Genomic DNA, 24,902 nt, shown 5'->3' with positions numbered 1-24,902 from the left:
TTAGATAGAAAAGCTTCCTTTGCTTTGTTTCTTTTTCTGAATGCTGCCCCAGAGGGGTGTTTGCTGTTCTGTGCCAGCTGCAGTGGCTCTCAACACTCAATTGAAAGGGACAAATAAGCAGGCTGGTAGCAGAGCCTGAGCGAGGGAAGATATCGGCGTCTTAATGGCCTAACTGGCTCCTACTACTTCAGTTGACTGCCTGTTCTCCTCAAGTGGGTTCAGAGAAGCAGCAGGAAACAGGAAGCTCCCTGAGAAGCTGATGTTAATCAGTCCAGGCTCCTGCGGGTACTAGAGAGGTACATAATAGGCTCCTCCTCCTCTCGCTCCTGCTGCTTTCTGTTATTACCTCTCACCTTTTCTCCTGCCTGCCTGTTATGTCTCTTGTGCCCTCCTTCCTCCAGCACAGCACTCCACCATATCTGTGCGTCTAGAGCAGAGAGAATACATATGCACCAGCAGCAGACAATTTTCTACACTCTGGGTCCTAGTGGCACCCCCTCACAGAGAACTGGGAAAATGCAATAGATGCTAAACAAGTCAAATTGAGTGAACAAAGCCTGTCCACGGTAGATTTGCTGTTAACTTTGTGTCTTTTGCAAATTCACCTATGGGATAAAATAAAAGAATTCACACTAGTGTCTGGAGCCAGACGGGAGTGTCTGGCTCAGCAAGACAGGGTGCTGGAGTCCTGAGCTGGCAGGGAAAACAGAAGCAGGGGTAGTCTTTGCACATCGGGTGGCAGCTCCCAAGGGGGTTTCTGTGATCCAACCCGTCACAGTGGCGTAGTTGAGCAGGGTCTGTGCACAGCTGATTGCTTTGAGATACTGGTAGTGATAGAATTCTGTGTCCATGTCCTCATCACTCTCGTTGCCGCGCTGCCATAGCAGACTCCTCCTCGCCTGGTTTTGCAGGTTCTGGTTCAGCATAAACTGCACGATAACGCACAAGGTGTTTACAATGTTCATGACTGCTGTCTTGAGCTGAGCGGGCTCCATGCTCACCGTGGTATGGTGTCTGCACTGTTCACCCAGGAAAACAGGCGCGAAATAGTTGTCTGCCGTTGCTTTCCTGGAGGGAGGGGGAGGCTGTACCCAGAACCACCTGCAACAATGTGTTTGGCCCCATCAGGCATTGGGATCTCAACCCAGAATTCCAATGGGCGGAGGAGACTGCGGGAACTATGGGATAGCTACCCACGGTGCAACGCTCCGGAAGTAGACACTAGCCTCGGTACATGGACGCACGCCACCAAATTAATGTGCTTAGTGTGGCCGCATACACTCGACTTTATACAATTGGTTGCCAAAAATCGAATTCTGTAAATTTGGATTAATCCCGTAGTGTAGACATACCCTTAAGCACTTGGATTCAGAGACTGTTGAAGTGATAATTTCACTTTTAACAGCAGTAGCTGCTTCTGCCGGTGTAGAAAGAATATTTTCTTCCTTTGGACTAATTCATCCCAAATTGAGAAATTGTTTGGGACCTGAAAAAGCAGGAAAGCTTGTTTTTCTTTTCCAGATTATGAACAAACAGGAAAATGAAGGTGAAGATGACTGAGTTAGCTGCAGAAACCAATATTTTAAGTTTCTCATGTTGACCTGGCTGACATAGTAAATTTAATTTATTTGTTTTTTTAATATTTCATTTAACTATTTTAGTTAAAAACAATTTTAACAAAAACAAACCTGATTTTTAAAAACAATGTTTAAATACATTCAAAAATTGTTATGCTTGTTTTGTTAAATTACTATATGTTTGCTGTTGAAGAAAAAAAATCCAGAGTACATATCATTGTTGTTTTAGTTAAACAAAACAATTTAAATGTCTATCTGGTGATGTTCTCCTCCTAATACAGCATGGCAAGAAAATCCTCCAAATATTAATGATTCACCTGTTGAATTGGAGAGAGAGATTTATGAAGTCATTGGGAGGTGAACTGCTTTGATTATCTCTGGTAAATAAATCATTCATTTTCAGATATAACTGTAAAACTAATCTGAAAAGTTTTCAAAATAAATCACTTTAAAAATGTATAGTGTGTACCTTCTAAAAATGAAACCTACATCTCTGAGTTGTGAAGAATATGCATTAAGGTTATAACCACCAACAAGAATGCACTCTTATGTAGAAATCCATGATTAAATCGATTCTTCCTGACTAGTGATTTAAATCAAATTGATTTAAATCAAATCCACCCTGGAAGGAACTGATGGTGGTTTGCCCACCCAGTGCTATTACTATGATGTAGTGCATGAGACTGAGTAGGACGGAAGCCTGGACTGAACAGACACTACTATTTGAAATCACCAATCAAAGGAGCAAGGAATGGGGATATGCACACCTAGAGGAGAGCACCCATAGGGATACTACTTGAAGAAGAAATACCTATTATACTGGTTTCTTGCTGTAGATTAGTTAAATGTTAAAGTCAGATTTTAAAATCTTGCATCCAAGAGTTTTAAGAGAGCTGGCTGAGGTGCTCACTGGGCCATTAATGTTGATTTTCAGTAAGTCTTGGAACACTGACAAAATTCCAGAAGACAGGAAGAAAGCTAATGTGTCAGTATTTAAAAGGCTAAATCCGATGATCCAGGTAATTATAGACCTGTCAGTCTGACATTGATCCCAGGCAAGATAATAAAGCAGTTGACACAGGATTTGATTAATAAAGAATTAAAGGAAAGTAATTAATGCTGATCAGCAGAGTTTTTGAAAAACAGACCCTGCCAAACTAACTTGATTTTTTTTTAATATTACAAGCTTGATTAATAAAGGTAACAGTGCTGATGTAATATGCTTAGACTTCTGTAAGGCATTTGACTTGGTACCACATTACATTTTGATTAACAACCTAGAATGACATAGAATGAACATGACACACATTAAATGGATTAAAAGTGGGTTAACGCATAGGTCTCAAAATGTAATTTGTAAACAGAGACTTATCATTGAGCAGATGTGTTTCCAGTGGGATCCTGCAGAGATTGGTTCTTGGCCCTATGCTATTTTTATTAGTGACCTGGAAAAAAACAATCACTGAAAAATTGCAGGTGACACAAATATTGGGGGAGTGGCAAATAATGAAGAGGACAAGTCACTGATATGGAGCAATCTGGATCTCTTGGCAAGCTGGGCTCAAGCAAACAAGTTTTAATATGCCAATGTAAACGTGTACATCTAGGAACAAAGAATGTAGGCCATATTTACAGAATGGAGGACCGTATCCTGAGAAGAAGTCACTCTGAAAAAAGATTTGAAGATAGTGGTGGATAATCTAGAAGGCTGTTGCTAAATGGAGAGGGGTTCAGAGAAGAGTCACAAGAATGATTAAAGAATTGGAAAACATCTCGATCAATGTAGCTTAGCAAATAGAAGGTTAAGGGGTGATGATCACAGTGTAAGTACCTTCATAGGGAACAAATATTTAATAATGGTCTCTTCAATCAAGCAGACAAAGGTGCAACATGATCCAATGGTTGGAAGTTAAAGCTAGACAATTTCAAACTGGAAATAAGGCATACATTTTTAATGGTCAGTAATTAAGCACTGGAACAACTTTTTAATGGTTCTGGGAGGAATCTCCATCACTGAACTTTTTAAATCAAGATTGCATGTTTTTCTAAAAAATAAACTCTAGGGATTATTTTAGGGAAGTTCTATCGCCTGTGTTATACAGGAGGTCAGACTAGATGATCACAATGGATCCTTCTGGTCTTGGAATCTAAGAAACATTCAGTGCCACATTTCTTACTAGCCCTAGAAATGACTAACATGCCTAAATCTAGTGCCGATGCCCCAACTCAGGAAGCATCCAAAGTTACTATTGCCTCGAGACATCTAGGTTTCAAAACACTGGGGTCAGTGCTTTGTTTCTGAAGACAGACCACAAGCTTTCCTGGAATCCACACCACTACCTACTGATGCTGGATCAATTATCTGCAGACTTGTCCTATGTGCAATCAGCTGCACAATGACATCCCTGAGTTTCCAAGGAGCAACAACAAATTTTGGTAGCCACTTCTAGAATCCCATTGGTTGGCACCAAAGGTCTCTGTTCTAGCTAAACTGGGCCCTCTGGTGCCACATCTCCAATGCAATAGAACGGATACCAGGATTAAAGCAATGACGGGAAGACTTCACACTTTCATCTTCCATTCAGGGATAACGGTAAATTTATTTTGCCTGCAGATATCCAAAATTTTTCATACTGTTTTAAATTTACCTAAACCTGAGCAATCAGGTAGCAACAATGATCACTGGGAAAGCACTTGAGAATCCCAATTTACAATCTGAGACCAAGAACACCAATTCCTTAGAATTACCGGTAAGCAGTGGAATTCCTCGACCACAATATATAAAAATTGCTGTCTATAAAATGACACTAACATTATACAACTCTTTTCATGGAATAACATCCATCTATGCTGTATACCAGTCCAAAAGACAACTGTCCAGGACATTCTTTTTTAAATGCTGCTTGAAAAAGAAATACAGATAGAAACCCTGATATCCTGATCTCATCTGACATTTCAGAGCATTCATTTCCATTTCTAGACTTTGGTTCACAGGTTTCTTAATAGTGTAATTGGGTAATAACTATATCCAGGCAGTGCCTGTGCCTCCATAAAACAGATTATAAAGGAACCATTTCTTATTCATTCTACTTACGGTTGAGCAATGTATTTGAGGTCATTCAGAAGAAGAAAGTCCTCATTAGGGAATTCCTCTCACCTCCCTTACCATCTACAGTATACTTCCAGAATGACTGAAATGTTCACCTTGTTCTCTAGCCAGGGCTTATGGACTTCGTATGAGATTAAGCTTCCATATTAGAATCCTAGAGTCAAAAGATATTAATCTAGTCTTCAAGACTTCTCCCTTTGATCAAGATCAGAGACTCATCAATAGTTAGCTAAAAATCAATGTATCCAGGCTGGGTTTCTTCAGCCTTAGTCACACTATTGCACATTTGAAGTAGTAAGGAAAGACTGCTTCTGTGACTGAGGTATGACTATTTCAGTCAGGAGTGGCACCAGTTCCTCATTACTTTCAAAAGCCAGGAAGAGCATGGGCCACATTTAGTTTCCTGGTCAACACTCCTTTAGGGTGTCCGGTACCAGGTGATGAGTGAATGTACTTGACTCCTGTAATGCAGGCAGGCTGTTTGCTGGCCCGCGTGGGGGAGCAGCTCCATGCTATTTGAAAAGCCTTCCCAAAGGACCATGTTCTTTTCATGAGAGTAAGATGGCTCTTCACAGCACTTGGTGTTCGACTCTGTTGTGAGCGGTACACAGAGAACTGTTGAAGTAGTTTACCACTCTGGATAATTCCTTCAGGTGGGATCTGGCAGCTTCAATGAAGGCTGACAGAAAGGTTCTCTTGGCCTGTAATACATCTCAGTAAAGGCTTGGACGAATTCTTTATTTCATCCTATCAACCTTAGGTTTACATCATTGTCACTCAAGTTTCAACCCCTCTTACCATCTGGTACAGGGTGGTCAGAAAACCAACGAGATGCGTGTGCACAATGGGGAGGGAGGGGCTGTTTAGGGGAGTCAGAGTGTCAAAGGGTAGAATGCAATGATGGTTCACCAGATCCTTGAGTCCCTGTCCTATACTTTCAGTGCTACTGTCCTTTAGCAGGCTTTGTAATTTGATGATGTCCATTAGTCTTGGTAGTAGAATCAGGATCATGGGCTTTTCTTGTTGCTTGGGAGATTGTAGAGCTCTGCCTTAAATGAGATGATGGCCAAAGCAGTGACTGGGTTGTGATGCCCTCAATATTGATAACTAAACAAAACATCAGGTCCAGGGTGTGACCAGTTGTGTGTGTTGGTCCAGAGAGAACCTGTGAGGGTCCTATGGAGGCAAGTGAACAGCTGAGTTTTTGGACTTTTTCATCTGCAGCCCTGTCAACATAAATTAAATCAGCCAGGGCAACATCAAGTCAAAGGTATTATTTCATCACCAATGGCATCAGACATCTGTTTCCTTGAAGTAAGCTGTTCATGTTGTCCTTGACAACTCTGTTGCTCTTACATGCTTTGGAGAAGAGGTAAAGGGGAGAAGGCACGGACATGTTACTGGAACCATCAAGTTTTGCATACTGCTTACTGCATAGCCACTAGATCTTCTCGTTTCTCTCTCTCTCTGCTTTTTCCTCTTCCCATTGCCCACTTTTTGCCTATCCATGCCCCTCATTTATTGAATCATGTCCCATTTATATTGTAAACACTGAGGAACAGGGATTGTTAGCCTAGCATGTTTTAAGGTGCTCATAAATAGTAACATGATTTTCTAAATTTAGCTTCACAAGTTCTCTTCACTCTGGCAAAGGATTTGTCATCTGACAGATATGAAAAGCCCTGGGATTAGTCATGTCTGAACTAACTAGATGCCTACAGTATCTACAGGTTCCATTCATGTCAAGGCTAGTAATTTTTTTTTTCTAGTTTAAAAAAATATTTATGCATGAGATCAAGTTTACATAGCTCTTACAAACACCTCTTAAGAATCATCCTCCTGATACCAAAGCGCTGGTTAGTCATTTCCCCCCAAATCGGAACCCAAGTTTAATTCTGATCCTAGCTTTTTATTTTTATTATTTTGCTATTTTCATTTTATTCCACTGACTCCAGAAATTCCATGCATCACAGACTAGTTTACATTTCAGTACTAACATGCTTAGATTCATGCCATTTAACAAGGAGTTATAAATGCAAACTACTACATTCATACAATCCACTTCTTGTGAGACCGTTCATTTCTTAATCTCAAGTAAAATTACACCATTCCGCCAGGCCACTGAAGGGAAAAATGTCCAAATTTTAAGCCTGGAGATTCAAAAGGCATCAGCATTAAAAATAAATGAAAATTTATTATTTATCCAAAGCCACAAGTCACTGAGAAAAGCTAAAGAAGCAAGAATGAAAACTAATTTCTTTGGGAGAAGTGACTGATGCTAGCCACCTAAGAAATTAGCATATCACTTTGAGGTTCCCATCTGGAAAGAGGTCAGCCTTTAATATAGCCACATGTACCACTTGTCAGAGGTCACATCATAAGTGTCTTCAACATCTCAGAGAGTAGTTTCCACTGCACCTGAATGGCAGTTCTGCAGGACAGCACCAATATGCACTACTAGACTGGAGTTTCATTATTCCAATGAGTCTATGAATCTTTGTAATCTATTGGTGATCAGACAGTATCATCTATAAGCACAATACATGGGGCTTCTGGTATCAAGCTGTATAGGGTTACCATATTTCAGCAAGCAAAAAAGAGGACGGGAGGAGCCCCGCCCTAGCCCCGCCCCTGCCCCTCCCACTTCCCGCCCCCCCCAGAACCCCCAACCCTCCCCCCGTTCCTTGTCCCCTGACTGCCCCCCTCCTGGGACCCCTGCCCCTAACTGCCCCCCAGGACTCCACTCCCTATCTAAGCCTCCCTGCCTCTTGTCCCCTGACTGCCCCAACCCTTATCCACACCCCCACCCCCAGACAGACCCCTGGGACTCCCACGCCCCATCCAACCATTCCCTACCCCTTGACAGCCCCCCCCCAGAACTCCCAACCCATTTAAACCCCTCTGCTCCCTGTCCCCTGACTGCTCCGATCCCTCTCCGCACTCCTGCCCCCTGACAGCCCCCCCCAGAACTCCCAACCCATCTAAACCCCTCTGCTCCCTGTCCCCTGACTGCTCCGATCCCTCTCCGCACTCCTGCCCCCTGACAGCCCCCCCCAGAACTCGCAACCCATCTAAACCCCTCTGCTCCCTGTCCCCTGACTGCTCCGATCCCTCTCCCCACTCCTGCCCCCTGACAGCTCCCCCCCAGAACTCCCAGCCCCCCACCCCCCCGCTCCTTGTCCCCTGACTGCCCCCTCCTGGGACCCCTGCTCCTAACTGCCCTCCAGAACCCCACCCCCTACCTAAGACTCCCTGTTCCTTGTCCCCTAACTGCCCCCTCCTAAGACACCCCCCAACTGCCCCACAGGACCCTTCCCCCTACCTGTACCCTGACTGCCCAAAACTTTCTCCACTCCCCCCAAAAAGCCCCCCCCCCGTTTCTTGACTGCCCCCTCCAGAACCTCCCTGCCCCTTCTCCTGCCCCCTGGCCCCCTTACCCTGCTGCTCAGAACAGGGTGTTGGGCTCTGTGCGAGCCGAGCCGGACACGTGGCTGCGCTCCCCAGCACAACAAAACCCGGTCCCTGGCCCTGCACAGTGCTGCTGGACCGGGCTGCAGGGGAGAGCTGCCGGCTCAGAATGCAGGGCGGATCCGGCTCCTCTACGGCTGCTCCGGAGTCCAGCCCGGGACTTTCCTGCAGCCCTCCCAGCTGCTCGCTCTGCTCTGCCGGGGGAGGGGGGAAATCCCGGACATTTTGAGTGCTTTACAAATTCCCCCCGGACGCTATTTTTAGAACAAAAAGGAGGACATGTCCGGGTAAATCCGGACGAATGGTAACCCTAAAGCTGTAGCTTAGTCCTCCAATCCCAAACCTAGAAGAGTTGGGAAAATGCCATGGAGGACACTTATTCAGCTTCTTGAGACATACAGCACTGATTAACCACCCCTTCTAGTCCACACAAGAGAACAACTAGTTCCAGGAGGAACTACATCCAGGCCTTCTTGGCTGAAAGAACTGGCACCACACATGCTCTAAGGTAAAGAATGGATCTCTATGGCTCCAAAGAGGCTGGGAGCATCTCATCATTAACATCTCAACCACATAAGTAAATGTTTTGCTTTAAAACAAAGAGACAAGGTGGGTGAGGTAATATTATATTTGCCCAAGTTCTATTGGTGAGAGAAATGATTATAATACCCTAATATCCTGGGACCGACAAGGCTAGAACAACGTTGCTTTAAAACAAGTTTTAAGTGACCTCCAGAAGTCAGCACTCTCCAACTGCCTTCAAATTATTCTCAATCCTGTGAACAGAACAAGCTAGTTGATCCAAAAGAAAACAAAGCAGGCTGTGAGTGCTCCTTTCACAGAGTTAGTAAGTAAGTAGGAACAACAATTATGCAACTGTTCGGAAAATATTGCAACCTAACATACAGCTGATACAGGGAAGCAAAACAAAATAGAGATGTAACCCCTTTAACAGAAGCAAATGCATAAGGGGTGAATAGAACAAAAAGCAAAGGATATTTTCCTTCTGACAGATGCAAGAATAATCTTCAGTAAATTGTGCTTTGGAGATCCAAGTAACAGAGAAGCCATTTGGAGAGAGATGCAAAGATATTATCAAAAAACTTTCCTTCTTAACATCTTTTATTGAACACATCCTTTGCCTTCGATGAATTTTACTTGTAACAAGAGTAAGCATGTTAACAGTAAGTTGTTTGTGTTGCTCAAAGGGTCAGTAAAAAACTTTTTAGAACAGGCAAAATGGATTTTAAAAGGTTACAAGAAATTAACCTGCATATGCATTAAACAAGGTTTGTCTGGGAGCATTCAGAATTCACATCTTTGGGCATATACAGCTGTCACTTGCTGTGGATTTGTGCACGTGCAAGCACTCCAAAACTTGAACAAAGGTAGTCCATTACATACCTGAATATTCACAGAAAAAGCACTTTGTAGTTGCAAGGAAATTGTGGCATGTGACAATCACCCCTTTCTATCACTCAACCTGCATCAGCTTTTGTGGAATCATGTTGCTTTAACACCAGAATAAATTATTTAAATTTAAAAGCACTTAGAAAGTAATGGATATTTATCTTAAGATTTTAAACACCAATTATGAGATATAAGCTCCTGTAATGCAAGCCACTAAGACAGCTATATTCTTACCTAGTCTGAGTTCTCCGAAGTTCCCACACCCTATCTTCTTGCCCACTCTGAAATTGGGTCCCACCATAAGAACACCAGCGGACGTAGCAGAACTCGGTCGAGAACCATGCCCACTCCTCCCTGGCATTCCTTTTGTTGTCCGCTGCCTTTCATCCTTCTCCCTGTTTGAATGGTCCATGATCTTACAACGCAAAATCTCTGCCAGTAAACTGGCAGAATTGGGAGTACACACTCTTCTCCTTAGAATAGAAATATATATCCAAAAGTATCACTGAGTCAGGTTACAATACAAGTCATAGAAACATGAAGTTCTTTTGGCACCATCTCCAGACTCCTAATATAGCTCCACAGCGGCTGGTTACCTCCTGGAGAACTCAGTAAGGCAGATCTTTAGAATCTAAAAAGAAAAAGAAATATGAGATTGCAAGAATAAAATCAATTAATGTTTCATAATACTTACTGCTAACCAAACCTGGACAATTTCCAAAGATGGACTATTTAGATTTCATACAAACTAACAGCTTGTCACCTTCACCGGTTTCTAGTGGGGTCCCGCAGGGATCAGTTATGGGTCTAGTTCTGTTCAATATCTTTATCAGTGACTTAGATAATGGCATAGAGAGTACACTTATAAAGTTTGTGGACAATACCAAGCTGGGAGGGGTTGCAAGTGCTTTGGAGGATAGGATTAAAATTCAAAATGATCTGGACAAACTGGAGAAATGGTCTGAAGTAAATAGGATGCAATTCAATAAGAACAAATGCAAAGTACTCCTCTTAGGAAGGAACAATCAGTTGCACACATACAAAATGGGAAAGGGATCTGGGAGCCATAGTGGACCACAAGCTAAATATGAGTCAACAGTGTAACACTGTTGTGCAAAAAAAAAAAACCAACCACCCAACATCCTTCTCGGATGTGTCATAAACAAGACACAAGAATTAATTCTTCTGCTCTACTCAGTGCTGATTAGGCCTCAACTGGAGTATTGTGTCCAGTTCTGGATGCCACAATTCAGGAAAGATGTGGACAAATTGGAGAAAGTCCAGAGAAGAGCAACACAAATGATTAAAGGTCTAGAAAACATGACCTATGAGGGAAGATTGAAAAAAATTGGTTTGTTTAGTCTGGAGAAGAGAAAACTGGGGGTGGGTGGGAGGGGAGGCATAACAGTTTTCAAGTACATAAGAGTCTGTTACAAGGAGGAAGGAGAAAAATTATTCTTCTTAACTGCTGAGGATAGGACAAGAAACAATGGGCTTAATTTGCAGTAAGGGAGGTCTAGGTTGGCCATTAGGAAAACTTCTTCTCAACTGTCAAAGTGGTTAAGCACTGGAATAAATTACCTAGGCTGTGGAATCTCCATCATTTGAGATTTTTAAGAGCCGTTAGAGGGGGGAGGGATAGCTCAGTGGTTTGAGCATTGGCCTGCTAAACCCAGGGTTGAGAGTTCAATCCTTAAGGGGGCTATTTAGGGATCTGGGGCAAAAATCTGTCTGGGGATTAGCCCTGCTTTGAGCAGGGAGTTGACTAGATGACCTCCTGAGGTCCCTTCCAACGCTGAGATTCTATGATAACAGTAGGTGTACAGTAAGTAATTACTATTTCCAATATCAACAATCTTAAAAGAAGATTAGTTATTCTGAAAAAAATAGTCAGTCTACAGAATAGCACATTTACATTTTTGCTGCTATGTGGGGGGGGAGACCCATTTTATGCATGAATAATAAGTTGACATAGTTTTAGAATTTAAGGCCAGAAAGGATCATTAGAACATCTAGTCCAGCAGTTCTCAAGCTTCACTGCACTGCAACCGCTTCTGAGCACAAAAATTACTATATGACCCCAGGAGGGGGTAACCAAAACCTGAGCCTGCCCAAGCCCTGTCACCCTGGGTGGAGGGCCAAAGCCATAGCTTGAGCTCCACCACCCCAGGCAGGTGGGGGGACCAAAACCAAAGCCCAAGGGCTTTAGCTCCAGGCAGGGGGCCTGTAACTTGAGCCCCACTGCCCAGGGCTGAAGCCTTCAGGCTTCAATGCTGGGCAGTGGGACTTGGACTTTTGGCCTGGGCCCCAGCAAGTCTAACACCAGCCCTGGCGACCCCATTAAAATGGGATCCCAACCCACAGTCTGAGAGCCCAGATCTAGTCTGATCTCGTGTATATCACAGGTCACAAACAAACAGTATGACACAGGAGGCAACTGATCCCACTCTGCTCTGCATCAGGCCCCAGCTGGGGGACTGTGCACCACAATTTAGGAAGGATGTAAGCAAAATGGAAAGAGTACACAGGAGAACAAAAAATGATAAAAGGTTTAGAAAACCTGGCCTATGAGGAAAGGTTTAAAAAACTAGTCATGTTTAATCTTGAGAAAAAATGACTATGGAGGACCTGATAACAGTCTTCCAATATGTTGAGGGCGGTTATAAAAATGGGTCTAGGTTTACTTGGTCCTACTACAGCACAGAGGCCTGGACTTGATGCCTTCAAGGTCCCTTCCAACCCTATGTTTCTATGATTAAATTTGACCGATCTGAGGTGCAGGGATATGGATACACCTACAATGGAGCACCCATAGGGGGACACATCTCAAACCACAGTTACTCACAAGGTGAGTAACTTCTTCTTCAGTCGCCTGACTAAAATCCTTTAGCCTAATTAAAGCCATTGGGATCAATACAGGGTAATTGGGTCAAATTCAATCATAGAAACGTAGGGCTGGAAGGGACAGTAGGTGCCACAAGTATTCCTGTTCTTTTTACTCAAAGAAGAACTATGTGCTGCAAGGAAAGAACAGGAGAGACCTGAAGCATTATTAGCAACATGCAGGTTAGCAAGATTCTTCTGGAAAGAAAAGCAGGACACTACAACAAGATAGGTACTGAAGGTATAACAAGACAGTACTTTTGCATGCAGAAATGTTGTTCAAGTTTAAGCTCAGTCTTTAGACTGGGAGTGTCTGGAAATCTTGGGATACAAATTTGGTTCCATAGAAAAAGTCAGTGTTTCCTTAGAGACGAGGTGGGTGAAGTATCCAATATTTTTTATTGGACCAACTTCTGTTGGTGAGACAACCTTTCAAGCTACACAGAGCTCTTTTATGTGTGGGAAACATTCAGAGTGTCACAGCTAAACACAAAGTGGAACAGATTGTTTAGCAAAGTAGTTAACACTTTTCAAGTGACCATTCAAAGTGAAGTGGCCAGGGGTGAAAGTAGAAATTCAGGGACTTACCGGTACGGGGCTGGATTGGGGCCAGCTCTGGCCCCCGGAAGGGGCGGGGTCTTGGGCGGAAAGGGATGGGGTCAGAGCCAGCCCCGACCACCCTGTACCAGTAAGTGCCTCCCCCCTCCCCCACCAGGGTAGCAGCAGCAGCTGGGGGCTCCGGAAGCAGTTTAAAGGGCCAAGGGCTCGGCCGCTGCTACTGCCCCGGTCCCTTTAAACCGCTGCCAGAGCCCGCAGCTGCTACTCCAGGGCTCTGGGGGCTATTTAAAGGGCCCAGGACCTCCCTGCTTTTACCGTCCTGGCCCTTTAAATAGCCCCCAGAGCCCTGGGGTAGTGGCGGCTATTTAAAGGGCCCAGGGCAGTAGAGGCAGCGGGAGCCCCGGCCCTTTAAATAACTCCCGGAGCCCCGCTGCCGCTACCCCAGGGCTCCAGCAGTGGGGCTCTGGTGGCCATTTAAAGGGCCTGGTGCTCCAGCTGCTGCTGGGAGCCCCAGGCCCTTTAAATTGCTACCTGGGGAAGCCGGGCCGCCCCAGTACGCTGTACCACCGTGTAGCGGCTTACTTTTATCTCTGGAAGTGGCCTATTAACACCACTCCGCAGTCAGAGGGGAGGCGGTTGTGAGTGGGTTACAAATTAAGCTCCCAGGCTCATCTTTTGAAAGTGTTGTGCAGGTTTCCTGTGAGGATGAAGATACAGGTCAGATATGGACTGATTGCTTTGTGAAGTATTTACCCACAAGTGATATGGTGTTTTTGTCTTATTTTCCTATGTGAAAATAGTGTAGTGACTTTCTGGTTTCACCCACATAGTTGCTATTGGAGCATTTAGTGCACTGGATGAGGTACACCATATGTTCTGATAGGCATTTGCAAGCATGGCTGGCCTTAGGGGTTGGCAGGCTGGGCCGCCATCCAGGGTGCCTTATTCAGGGGTCGCTGTGCTGATACCTCCCACTCACCTGACCTGCCAACTGCCAGCGGGGTTTAGAGGAAGCCCAGGCAACGGCTGGAGAGGACAGACAGGTCATGCTGCGGGTGGGGGAGGGGGGAGAAGGGAGGAGCTGAGACCAGCCTGGTAACTTCTCCAAAGGAGGGGTGCCCCTCTGCCCTGCTCCACTGTTGTCTACAGATGCTGCTGTTCCTGTCCCCCACTCTCTGCCAAGGAACCACTCTGGCCAAGCTGCTCAGGAGCTAGAGCCTGGCTCCCGTCTGCTGTGCAGAGCTTATGGGAGGGGAGGAGGGGGCACTGATGTCCAGGTGTCCCCCACCCCCCACCCTTGCACCCAGTCTCTGCTGTTCTGGGGTGCGGGTCAGGGGGAGAGTGTATGTGCTGGTGTCTCTGGGTCTGGAGTGGGTGCTGCTGGCGTTACTGTTCAGGCTGCTGAATGCTCTTCCTAAAGAGACAGTGCACTGACACACTTAGGTGCACACACACTCCCCCCAACATACATCCACATTCACTCTCTCACACACACAGAAATTAGCTAAACACACAACTTTAGACATTGTGCAGATGAAGATCACTTATTTTCAAATGGTATTTTTAGCTATATCTGTAAAATAACTTAAAATTCATACAAAAATAAACGTGGTTCCAAGTCTGATACTAATAATAATGATGGAGTCAAATGTTAGTGAGTCACGTACATGATTGTGATCAGTAAACAAATGCTGCCAAAATAATCCAAAAAATAAATTCCAGTTCTTTATAAAAGAGAAAAAACCCTTAATTGCATCTGTTAAAATTAAGCAAAGCCATTTTAGTGGAGTGAAAAACAACTAAAATAAAGTTAGATAATGACAAAAACAGAGTGTGTCTGTTAGAGAAAGTAAGCAGATTTAAGCTTATTTTATTTGTATTTATCTCTACTAAAGATATGTACAAAGTATCAAACTTGTGTTTCTGATATCTGTGTTAAGGCTCCAGAATGGATACTGCAAGGCTTGGGAATACCTTGCTGTATTATGACCTGATATGTAAATTTAGAACAAACTTAAAATATGGATTTAATATTTTTTTTTCAGTATTTTTTCTTTCTTTATATAGGAAATAGATACAGTGCTCCTGTCAGCTAATTTCTAAATTATTATCTGCAAAAAACCTTAGAGTTTTCAGGTTAAAGTTGCACCCCCTCACCAAAATCTAAACTGGCACCCCTAGTGTGCCAGGAGTGGCCAGAGGGCTGCTCAGGCTGTCTGCTCTCATCCAGGTAGGCATTGAGAAAGCTGGGACACAGTGTTATTGTTTTTCATAAAGGAGATTCAGAACTGGGAATCAGCAGCACACTGTTGGTACTTGCACTCCAAAGGCTTGACAAACATGTTTAATAATAAGGGAGAAGATCAAGCTGAGGGCTTTGGAGTTGCCACCCATTATGTTCTTCTGGGTAGTCTGAAAGGAAGGACCTGAGCCATTTCAGTTTATTCCAGCAACTTGGGAAGAGTATTTGGTGATCAAGTGCCACAGAAAGGTTCAATAGGAAAGTACAGTACAGATAAACCTTTCTTATGGACAGAAGATGATCATCCATCAGAGCAACAAGTGTTGTCCTTATACCATGCTCCCACTCTGAAGCCTGACTGAAGGATTCAGGATACTGATAAAAGCCCTGAGACTAGCAAGATTCTTGCCTAGCTTGCTTCATAAGGAAGATACTGCAAAGTAGTTTGATTTCTGTTGTACTGACTAAAACATTCAGTAGTCCAGTATGGGTGGTGATTAGTGTCAGTAGAGGTCCCAGTTTCTCTCTAGTCTTACTCATAGGGGTAGATGTCAGTCATAGGTGGTGAGACTGACTGCCATCAAATACATACATCCATGATGATTACTAGCAAGAGTGGCTTAAATTCCTGAAAGAAATAGGTTTCTGGCCCTGCTGTCGGCTTGTTATTTGTGGATGCAGGACTATCATCCTGGATGCAGGCATCTCTTTCATGAAATAAAAATTCCTTCAGTGAGAAATGCTGTGTTCTGAGAGGAGATAGCCAGACTTTACAAAGCAACGTATGGTCCTGTGGGAGGCATGACTTTGCTATCTTTAAGGCACAGAAGAAGTAGATTGTTTGCTTCCTTATAGAAGAGGCATAGGTTTGTAGAAACTGTCTGCAGACTTTTTTGCCACTGTCTTGAGAGTTTCACACCATTTTTAGTATGACCCTAAATGGCTCTAACAAAAAAATTAATTGAAACACCAAAAACATTTTTAGAGCATGCTTTGGATTTCTGCCATTTAATAATTTCTGATCTACCTAAATAATGTGCCCTCTTAGTATGCAACCCAGTGGATGCCCAAGCATATCAAACACAGCAAACCATGAACAAGTTTTCTCAGCACTACATATGTTTTGATTAATTCCTTCAAAAGGAAGTTTCTGCATTTGGAATCTGTTTAAACCCACTGCTCTCAAAAAAGTATGCAGAGATGGCTGTGTATGCTTTATCACCTGTCACTAAGCCAAATGCTGCAAGTAATTTATTAAATTATTAAAGTCACACTACTCCCACTATTTGCAAGATTATGGTGGAGTAAAAACCTACTCATCTGCTAGGCACTGACAAGTGAAATGCTTTTCCTAACTAAGGTCCTCTCCCTCAAACTAAGCCATCAGTTTCTGCAGAAATCTAAGATGTCATTTTTTGGAAATTAGTTTTCTACATCTTATGGTGGAGGAACACACCTTCCAGACGTGACCAGCTGTACTGCTGACTTCCCAAGTATGCAGACCACAAACCTCCTCTGCTGAATGGGGAATGATTTGAGCAGAGGCACATACTGAACCTATTATTAGGTAAGGAAGACTCCAAAAGTAAAGGCTGGGAAAATAATAGAATCTGAGGACACCCCCTTGGCAACAGCAGCCAGGAGAATATAAATAGTGGCACAGATGAGTAGATGTGCCCTGCCCAGAAGTGAGGATGCTCTTGAAGGCATTTTGGGGAAGCAAGGGAGGGTATAAGGGAGGGGTGGCCAACCTGAGCCTGAGAAGGAGCCAGAATTTACCAATGTACATATGTCAGCAATCCCCCACCATCAGCTCCCAAACCCCTGTTCCCAGTGCCTCCCACCCACCGGCAGCCCCACCAATCAGCAACTCCTCCTCCCTCCCCGCATTTACTGATCAGCTGTTTTGTGGCATGCAGGAGTCTCTGGGGGGCAGGGAGGAGCGAGGGCATGGCAGGCTCAGAGGAGAGGGTGGGAAGGGTTAAGTGGGGGCAGGGCCTGTGGCAAAACCAGGGGTTGAGCAGTGAGCACTGCCCAGCACATTGGAAAGTTGGCGCCTGTAGCTCCAGCCCTGGAGTCGGTGCCTATACAGAAGTTAATATGAGGCTCCTTGAAGAGTCGCGTGTGTCTCTGGAGCCTCAGGTTGGCCACCCCTGGTGTAGGGGAAGGAGAGAAAAAAGACAAGATTTACATCTAGCAGCCAGAAGAGGTGGTACAGTGTTTCACAAATAAAATCAGATACCTACTCTACTAACAAAGCTAAAGTGAAAGATGAAGCCACAGAGTAGGATCCAGGGACAGCAGCCTTGTAGGAATTCCAGCACCTCAAACTAAGGGTTGAGCTTTTTTAGTGTAGACGTGATAAATCGATCCCCGATCGCTCTGCCGTCGACTCCGGAACTCCACCGCGGTGAGAGGTGGAAGCAGAGTCGACGGAGTGGCAGCAGTCGATCCCGTGCCGTGAGGATGCGAGGTAAGTTGAACTAAGATACGTCGACTTCAGCTACGCTATTCTCGTAGCTGAAGTTGCGTATCTTAGGTCGATCCCCCCAGTGTAGACCAGCCCTTAGTGTCTACTAAAGAATGTCTTTAAAGTTCTAGTAGTATTGATATAGAAGGCTTCCCATCAGGTAGGTGGGAATACTGGGCAGAGTTAAAGCAGCTTGTGGAAATTATACGATGAAAAATCCTCGCCTTTAAGTATTTAGAGATATACAAGATACAAAAGCCTTCTATTGTCTCATCTCACCATTAATATTATATTATTAATTATTCCCGTTAATAGGAAAGATTAGAAGGCTTTTGTATCTTGTATATATCTTTAAATACTAATATTAATAGTCATTTACAATTCTACCTGTACCTTAATGTTTATCTAGAGATAGAGGAGGAATTTAACAAGTGACCAATGCCAAAGCTGGCTAAAAAGAGATGGGAATTCATTTAAAAGAATATTGTCAATATGTGCATGGGGAAAAATCAGGTTTTCTAGGTTAAAAAGAAGGAATATTTTAGAGCAAGGGTTCTCAGACTGTGGGTTGGGACCCCATTTTAATGGGCTCACTAGGGCTGGGGTTAGACTTGCTGGGGCCCAGGGCCGAAACTGAAGCTCGAGCCCCACCGCCTCGGGTGGTGGGGCTTGGGGCCCCCCAACCCGGGGCACCAAAGCTCAAGTTTTGGTCTCCACTTCTGGGTTTGTGTAATAATTTTTGTTGTCAGAAGGGGGGTCGCAGTGCAATGAAGTTTGAGAACCGCTGGTTTAGAGACCCAAAGATTACTAAATTGAATCCTAGACCAGTGGTTCACAAGCTTTTGCATTGGTGACCCCTTTCACACAGCAAACCTCTGAATGTGACCCCCCCCTTATAAAATTAAAAATAAATTATATTTAACACTATTATATTTAACACTACTATAACTGTTGCAGGCAAAGCATGGGGTGGAAGCTGACAGCTCGCGACACCCCCACATAATAACCTCTCGACCCCCTGAGGGGTCACAACCACCAGTTTGAGAACCCCTGTCCTAGACTAACCTGTTAACCTATAGGGAAGTGCTTTGTACTGCCATGCGAACGACCCAGATTACACACCCACACCTTAAGTCTGGTCTACACCTAAAATTTAGGTCAACCTAGCTAAATCCCTCAGGGTTCTGAAAAAATGTCACACCCTGAGAGACACCGTTAGGCTGATCTAAACCCCACTGTAGATGCAGCTAGGTCAACAGAAGAATTCTTCCATACAACCTAGCTATCACCTCTGAGGGGGTGGATTTACTACAGGCACAGAAAAACCCTTCTGTCGTTGTAATGTCTATAACTACAGCAGCATAGCTACAGCATGTAAGCATGGAGGCAGAGTGCTCACCCAGTGGATGAAAGGATGCATACCATGCTGCTCAACAGCAGGCCCTATGGACTAAAGCAAATCCTTGTGTCTCTTGACTAGGAGGAGGCTCACTACTACAAACTCGGAGGGCAGCAAGGAAGAGGAGTGACTTTAGGCAATGGTAAGTTTAAAGACATGCATGCTTTTCTACACACAAGCTTCACTACTTCACACATCTTTAAAAAAATTCAGTAATTTCCAACAGGTACAAAAATAAACCTTTTCTATGCTCACAGAAAAATCTGTTCATCCAACTTAGTCACCATGTATTAAGAATTCTAGTATCCATAAATGTTACACTGAAAGGTGGTTTTAGAATCTAATGAATAGCAAAGTTTAACTAAATTACTTAAATCAATAGAAATCACTGCTAAATAATCTGACAAAGGCTTCCTGACAATAGAATGATTAATGTCGACACCCACTAGTATCATTTCTAGAAGAGGGGCTGATGAAGTTGCATCAATTCCCAAACTTTATTCTTACAGTTTCAGAACAGAAGGTGAGGTTTAATTAAAATGGATACTCGAGTAATTTTCCAAAGCATCTGACTTCTGTGCTTTGGAAAATTTTACCCCATCTTCTATTTAGGACCTTAGCACCATAGAATTTGAGTACATCTTGAGTGATTAAACCAGGCTCCCGGAAACACAAAATGTGGACAGAAGTTGGAAAGCTCAGATGTACTCAACCTGTAAGTAACTGCAGGAATATGGCATCAGTGCACAAATTACATTGCCTAAATTGAGATCAGATAATGGAGTCAGTCTTCCTTATGAAAGCTGAAGTTGCCTTTGGCATGAAAAAAGACGGTTACTGAACTTTGTAACTGTTCTTCGAGATGTGTTGCTCATATCCATTCCAATTAGGTGTGCGCGTGCCGCATGCACGATCGGAGAATTTTCTACCCTAGCAACACCCGGTGGGTCGGCTGTGGAGCCCCCTGGAGTGGCGCCTTCATGGCGCTGGATATATACCCCAGCCGACCCAGCACCCCCTCAGTTCCTTCTTGCCGGCTACTCCAACAGTGGGGAAGGGGGGCGGGTTTGGAATGGATATGAGCAACACATCTCGAAGAACAACAGTTACAACGGTGAGTAACCGTCTTTTCTTCTTCAAGTGCTTGCTCATATCGATTCCAATTAGGTGACTCCCAAGCCTTACCTAGGTGGTGGGGTCAAAGTGAGACATTGCTGTGTGCAAAACCGCTGACCCGAATGCAGCATCGTCTCTGGATTGCTGCACCAGCGCATAGTGAGCTGCGAATGTGTAGACTGACTACCAAACTGCAGCTCTACAAATGTCATGGATCGGGACTTGAGCCAGGAAGGCAGTCGAGGAGGCCTGGGCCCTCGTGGAGTGAGTGGTGAGGCGCGGCATCGGGGCGCCGGCCAGGTCGTAGCAAGCACGAATACAGGACGTGATCCAAGATGACAGGCATTGTGAGGAGACCGGTAAGCCTTTCATCCGGTCGGCCACTGCAACGAAGAGTTCTGTCGTCTTCCTAAACGGCTTTGTACGGTCAATATAGAAAGCCAGGGCCCTGCGTACGTCCAAAGAATGCTAACGCTGGTCTTGGCGAGTAGCGTGTGGCTTAGGATGGAAGACCGGGAGAAATATATCCTGGTTCACGTGAAACGGTGAGACTACCTTGGGAAGAAAGGCAGGGTGGGGGCGAAGCTGCACCTTGTCCTTATGGAAAACAGTGTATGGGGGCTTGGACGTAAGCGCCCTGAGTTCAGAAACATGCCTTGCTGAGGTGATGGCTACAAGGAAGGCTGTCTTCCAGGATAGGTACAGGAGTGAACAGGTAGCCAATGGCTCGAACGGAGGCCCTGTGAGCTTGGAGAGAACCAGGTTGAGATCCCACGTCAGAACGGGCTGGCGTTGCTGTGGGTATATCCAGTCTAAGCCCTTGAGGAATCTAACGACCATCGGGTTAGAGAAGACCGAGGAAGCAAGTTCTCCTGGGTGGAAGGCCGAAATAGCGGCGAAGTGAACCCTGATTGAAGATATCGCCAAGCCCTGCTGTTTTAGGGATAGGAGATATTCAAGTATGAGAGGAATAGGCGCCTGCAAGGGGGACGTGGCTCGCTGCTCGCACCAACAGAGAACCGTTTCCACTTGGTTAAGTAAGTGGTCCGCGTAGAGGGCTTCCTATTTCCCACCAGAATCTGCTGGATGGACTGCGAGCATTGCCGCTCTGCCCGATTCAGCCATGGAGCATCCACGCCGTGAGGTGGAGCGATTGCAGGTCGGGGTGACATAGTCGGCCGTGGTCCTGAGAGATGAGATCTGGACACAAAGGAAGTGTGATCGGTGTTTGAACCGAAAGCTCCAACAGTGTGGTGTACCAGTGCTGCCTTGGCCAAGCTGGAGTGACTAGAATTACCCGTGCCTGGTCTCTGCGCAGCTTGAGCAGTACCCTGTGGACCAGAGGAAATGGAGGGAAAGCGTAGAACAGGTGGTCTTTCCAGGTTAAAAGGAACGCGTCCGACAGAGAGCCCAGAGCTCGCCCTTGTAGGGAGCAGAACGCGTGGCACTTCCTGTTGGCTTGAGATGCAAACAGGTAGACCTGGGGAAATCCCCACCTCTGGAAGACTGAATAGATGATGTCTGGGCGAATTGACCACTCGTGTGTCTGGAAGGACCTGCTGAGATGGTCCGCTAGCGTATTCTGGACTCCAGGGAGAAACGATGCCATGAGATGTATCGAGTGGGCGATACAGAAGTCCCACAGGCGAATGGCCTCTTGGCATAGAAGCGACGAGCGGGCTCCTCCTTGTTTGTTGATGTAAAACATGGCCGTGGTGTTGTCGGTGAGAACTAACACACACCGGCCCTGTAGGAGATTGAGAAATGCCTGGCATGCCAGGCGCACCGCCATCAGCTCTCGAACATTGATGTGCAGGGCTAGTAGGGGTGCGGTCCACAGGCCCTGGGTATGGTACTCCCCGAGGTGGGCACCCCATCCTAGAGATGAAGCATCTGTGACCATGTGCAGGGAGGGTTGTGGGGCGTGAAACGGCACTCCTGCGCAAACCGCCTTGTGACCCAGCCACCAGGTGAGGGAGGTCAAAACCGAGCTCGGAACCGTGACCACCATGTTTAGGTTGTCCTGATAAGGACGGTACACCGATGATACCCAGGCCTGAAGTGGGCGGAGCCGAAGTCTGGCATGCCTGGTTACGTAAGTGCAAGAGGCCATGTGACCCAACAGGGCAAGGCACGTCCTCATTGTGGTAATCGGAAAGGCCCTGAGCCCTCGAATGACGGTTGTGACGGTATGAAAGCAATTGTCTGGTAGAATAGCTCGGGCACGTCTGGAGTGTAGGACTGCCCCAATAAATTCTATCCTCTGGGTTGGCTCTAGAGTGGACTTCTCTTTGTTGAGTAGAATGCCCAACTCGTGGAATGTGTGTACTATTATGTGGACGTGAGCTTGAACTTGCCCTCTGGTGCGGCCGCGTACCAGCCAGTCGTCTAAGTACGGAAACACCTGTATCCCTTGTCGACGAAGGTATGCTGCCACGACAGCCATACATTTTGTGAACACTCTGGGGGCCGAGGACAAGCCGAAGGGAAGGACTGCAAATTGGTAGTGCACCTTGTTTACCACAAATTGCAGGAAGCGCCTGTGAGGCGGATAGATCGCTATATGAAAATATGCGTCCTTCATGTCGAGGGCGGCAAACCAGTCTCCAGGATCCAGGGAAGGGATAATGGTCCCCAATGATACCATGCGGAACTTCAACTGTACTATGAATTTGTTGAGTCTGCGTAAGTCTAAGATGGGTCGCAGACCCCCTTTTGACTTGGGGATCAGGAAGTAGCGGGAATAAAACCCCCTGCCCCTTAACTCTGGCAGAACCTCCTCTATGGCCCCCATAGAGAGGAGCCCAAAAACCTCCTGTGTAAGGAGATGCTCGTGAGAAGGGTCCCTGAAGAGGGATGGGGAGGGGGAGTGGGAGGGAGGGAACGAAGAAAACTGGAGAGCGTATCCCCTCTCCACCGTGCGAAGGACCCAACGGTCTGAGGTTATAAGGGACCAAGCACGGTGGAAACGGGAGAGGCGATCCCGAAAGGAGGGAGCTGGATCCTGGGTAGTGGCTGGGGCGCCGTCCTCGACCGCACCTTCAAAAGTTCTGCCTAGGGCCTGAAGGTGGCCTAGGCGGCCCCTGGTTCTGACCGGGTTAAGGGCCAGTCGACCTTCGCCTACCACCTCGTCCCCGCCTTCTGGCGAAGTCCTGTCTTGGAAGAGGCGGGGGAGGGTAGAACCTTTGAGGCTGGGGCCTAAACGGTCTGCGCTGGGGCCCTGGGACATGCATCCCCAGGGAGCGCATGATGGTTCTGGAGTCCTTGAGGCTCTGCAGCCGAGAGTCCGTCTTCTCCGAGAACAGCCCGTGGCCCTCAAAGGGTAAATCCTGCAGGGTCTGCTGCAGTTCCGGTGGCAAGCCCGAGACCTGGAGCCAGGAGACTCGCCACATGGTGATACCTGAGGCCAGCGTCCTCGCAGCCGAGTCCGCTATGTCCAAGGAGGCCTGTAAGGAGGTCCGTGCCACCTTCTTACCCTCCTCCACTAAGGCCCCGAACTCTTCCCTTGAGTCTTGGGGAACCAACTCCTTAAACTTCCCCATAGAGTTCCAGGAATTAAAGTTATAGCGGCTCAAGAGCGCCTGCTGGTTAGCCGCTCTGAGTTGCAGCCCTCCCGCTGAATACACCTTACGCCCAAACAAATCGAAGCGCTTAGCGTCCTTCGATTTGGGCTGCGCGAGGAGCCGACGGTGCCGGTGGTTGGGGCGGTGCCGGCTCCGTGAGAGCAATAAGGTCTCTCGCTGTCGCAAAGGTCTCTGGAGTGGACGAAAGACAAGGCTCCACCACCAACTGAGGTGGTGATCCAGTCCGCACCGGACTCAACGGCCACAGAGCCTGAGTCGACGGTGTAGCAGGCACTTGCTTCTGGTGGTCCAAAGGTGGACGCGGCTCTACCCCCGGCACCGGGGGAGCCGGCATCTTCAGGACAGCAGTCTCCTGCGCTTTGCGGGATTTCTTGTGTCCCGGAGACAAGGATCGGCGCCGAGGCCCCTGTGGCAGGCGCGGTGCCGAAGGAGGCCGGTGCCGTGAGGCCTTGTCCGACTCTGCCCGTGGTGCAGTACCGGTCGGTGCCACAGGGGCGGTGCGCACCGAGGCGCTCGGTGCCGGGGCTGGACGCACCGATGGAGGATCCGGGCTAAGCCTCCATGAGGAGCTGCCTAAGCCTAAAGTCCCGCTCCTTTTTGGTTCTCGGTCTGAAGGCCTTACAGATCTTACACGTATCTGTCTGATGGGACTCTCCTAGACACTTCAGACACGAGTCGTGCGGATCACTCGTGGGCATAGGCTTAGCGCAGGATGCGCACGGCTTAAAGCCAGGAGCCTTGGGCATGAGCCCGGCTATGCGCCGGGGGGAAAGGGAGAGAACAACCCCCTTAACCTCCGCTAACTATTTACAACTATCAAAAAGTAAGATGAATAACTATCTAACACTACACAACAAATATAACTACAACTATCTACAGAAATAACAGGATAAGCTAGGGAGAGTGGAGAACAGCTATGCCGCGCTCCACAGTTCCAACGACCATCAGGGGCGGTAAGAAGGAACTGAGGGGGCGCTGGGGTATATATCCAGCGCCATGAAGGCGCCACTCCAGGGGGCTCCACAGCCGACCCACCGGGTGTTGCTAGGGTAGAAAATTCTCCGACGATCGTGCACGTGGCGCGCA

General features: G+C 46.3%; 1 protein-coding gene across 8 annotated transcripts in view; it reads right to left on the bottom strand.

Moving 5' to 3' along the window:
- Positions 1–24,902, bottom strand: part of CSNK1G1 (casein kinase 1 gamma 1) — a 312,438-nt gene that overhangs the window by 196,522 nt on the left and 91,014 nt on the right. For 7 of the 8 annotated variants that reach the window (XM_042851635.2, XM_065558486.1, XM_005280948.4 and 4 more), the window contains one exon: positions 9,799–10,195. In XM_042851635.2, coding sequence (XP_042707569.1) covers positions 9,799–9,976 — 178 coding nt within the window. In that variant the 5' untranslated portion in view covers positions 9,977–10,195. Of the gene's footprint in view, positions 1–9,798; positions 10,196–24,902 lie in introns of those variants that run through there. The other variant, XM_042851638.2, reaches the window with a different exon arrangement.

The sequence above is a fragment of the Chrysemys picta genome, chromosome 10 (assembly GCF_011386835.1).
Source record: "Chrysemys picta bellii isolate R12L10 chromosome 10, ASM1138683v2, whole genome shotgun sequence".
In the NCBI taxonomy this organism is placed as follows: domain Eukaryota; kingdom Metazoa; phylum Chordata; order Testudines; family Emydidae; genus Chrysemys; species Chrysemys picta.
The sequence above is the reverse complement of the archived record's forward strand: the minus strand, read 5'-3'. Positions and strand labels throughout refer to the sequence as shown.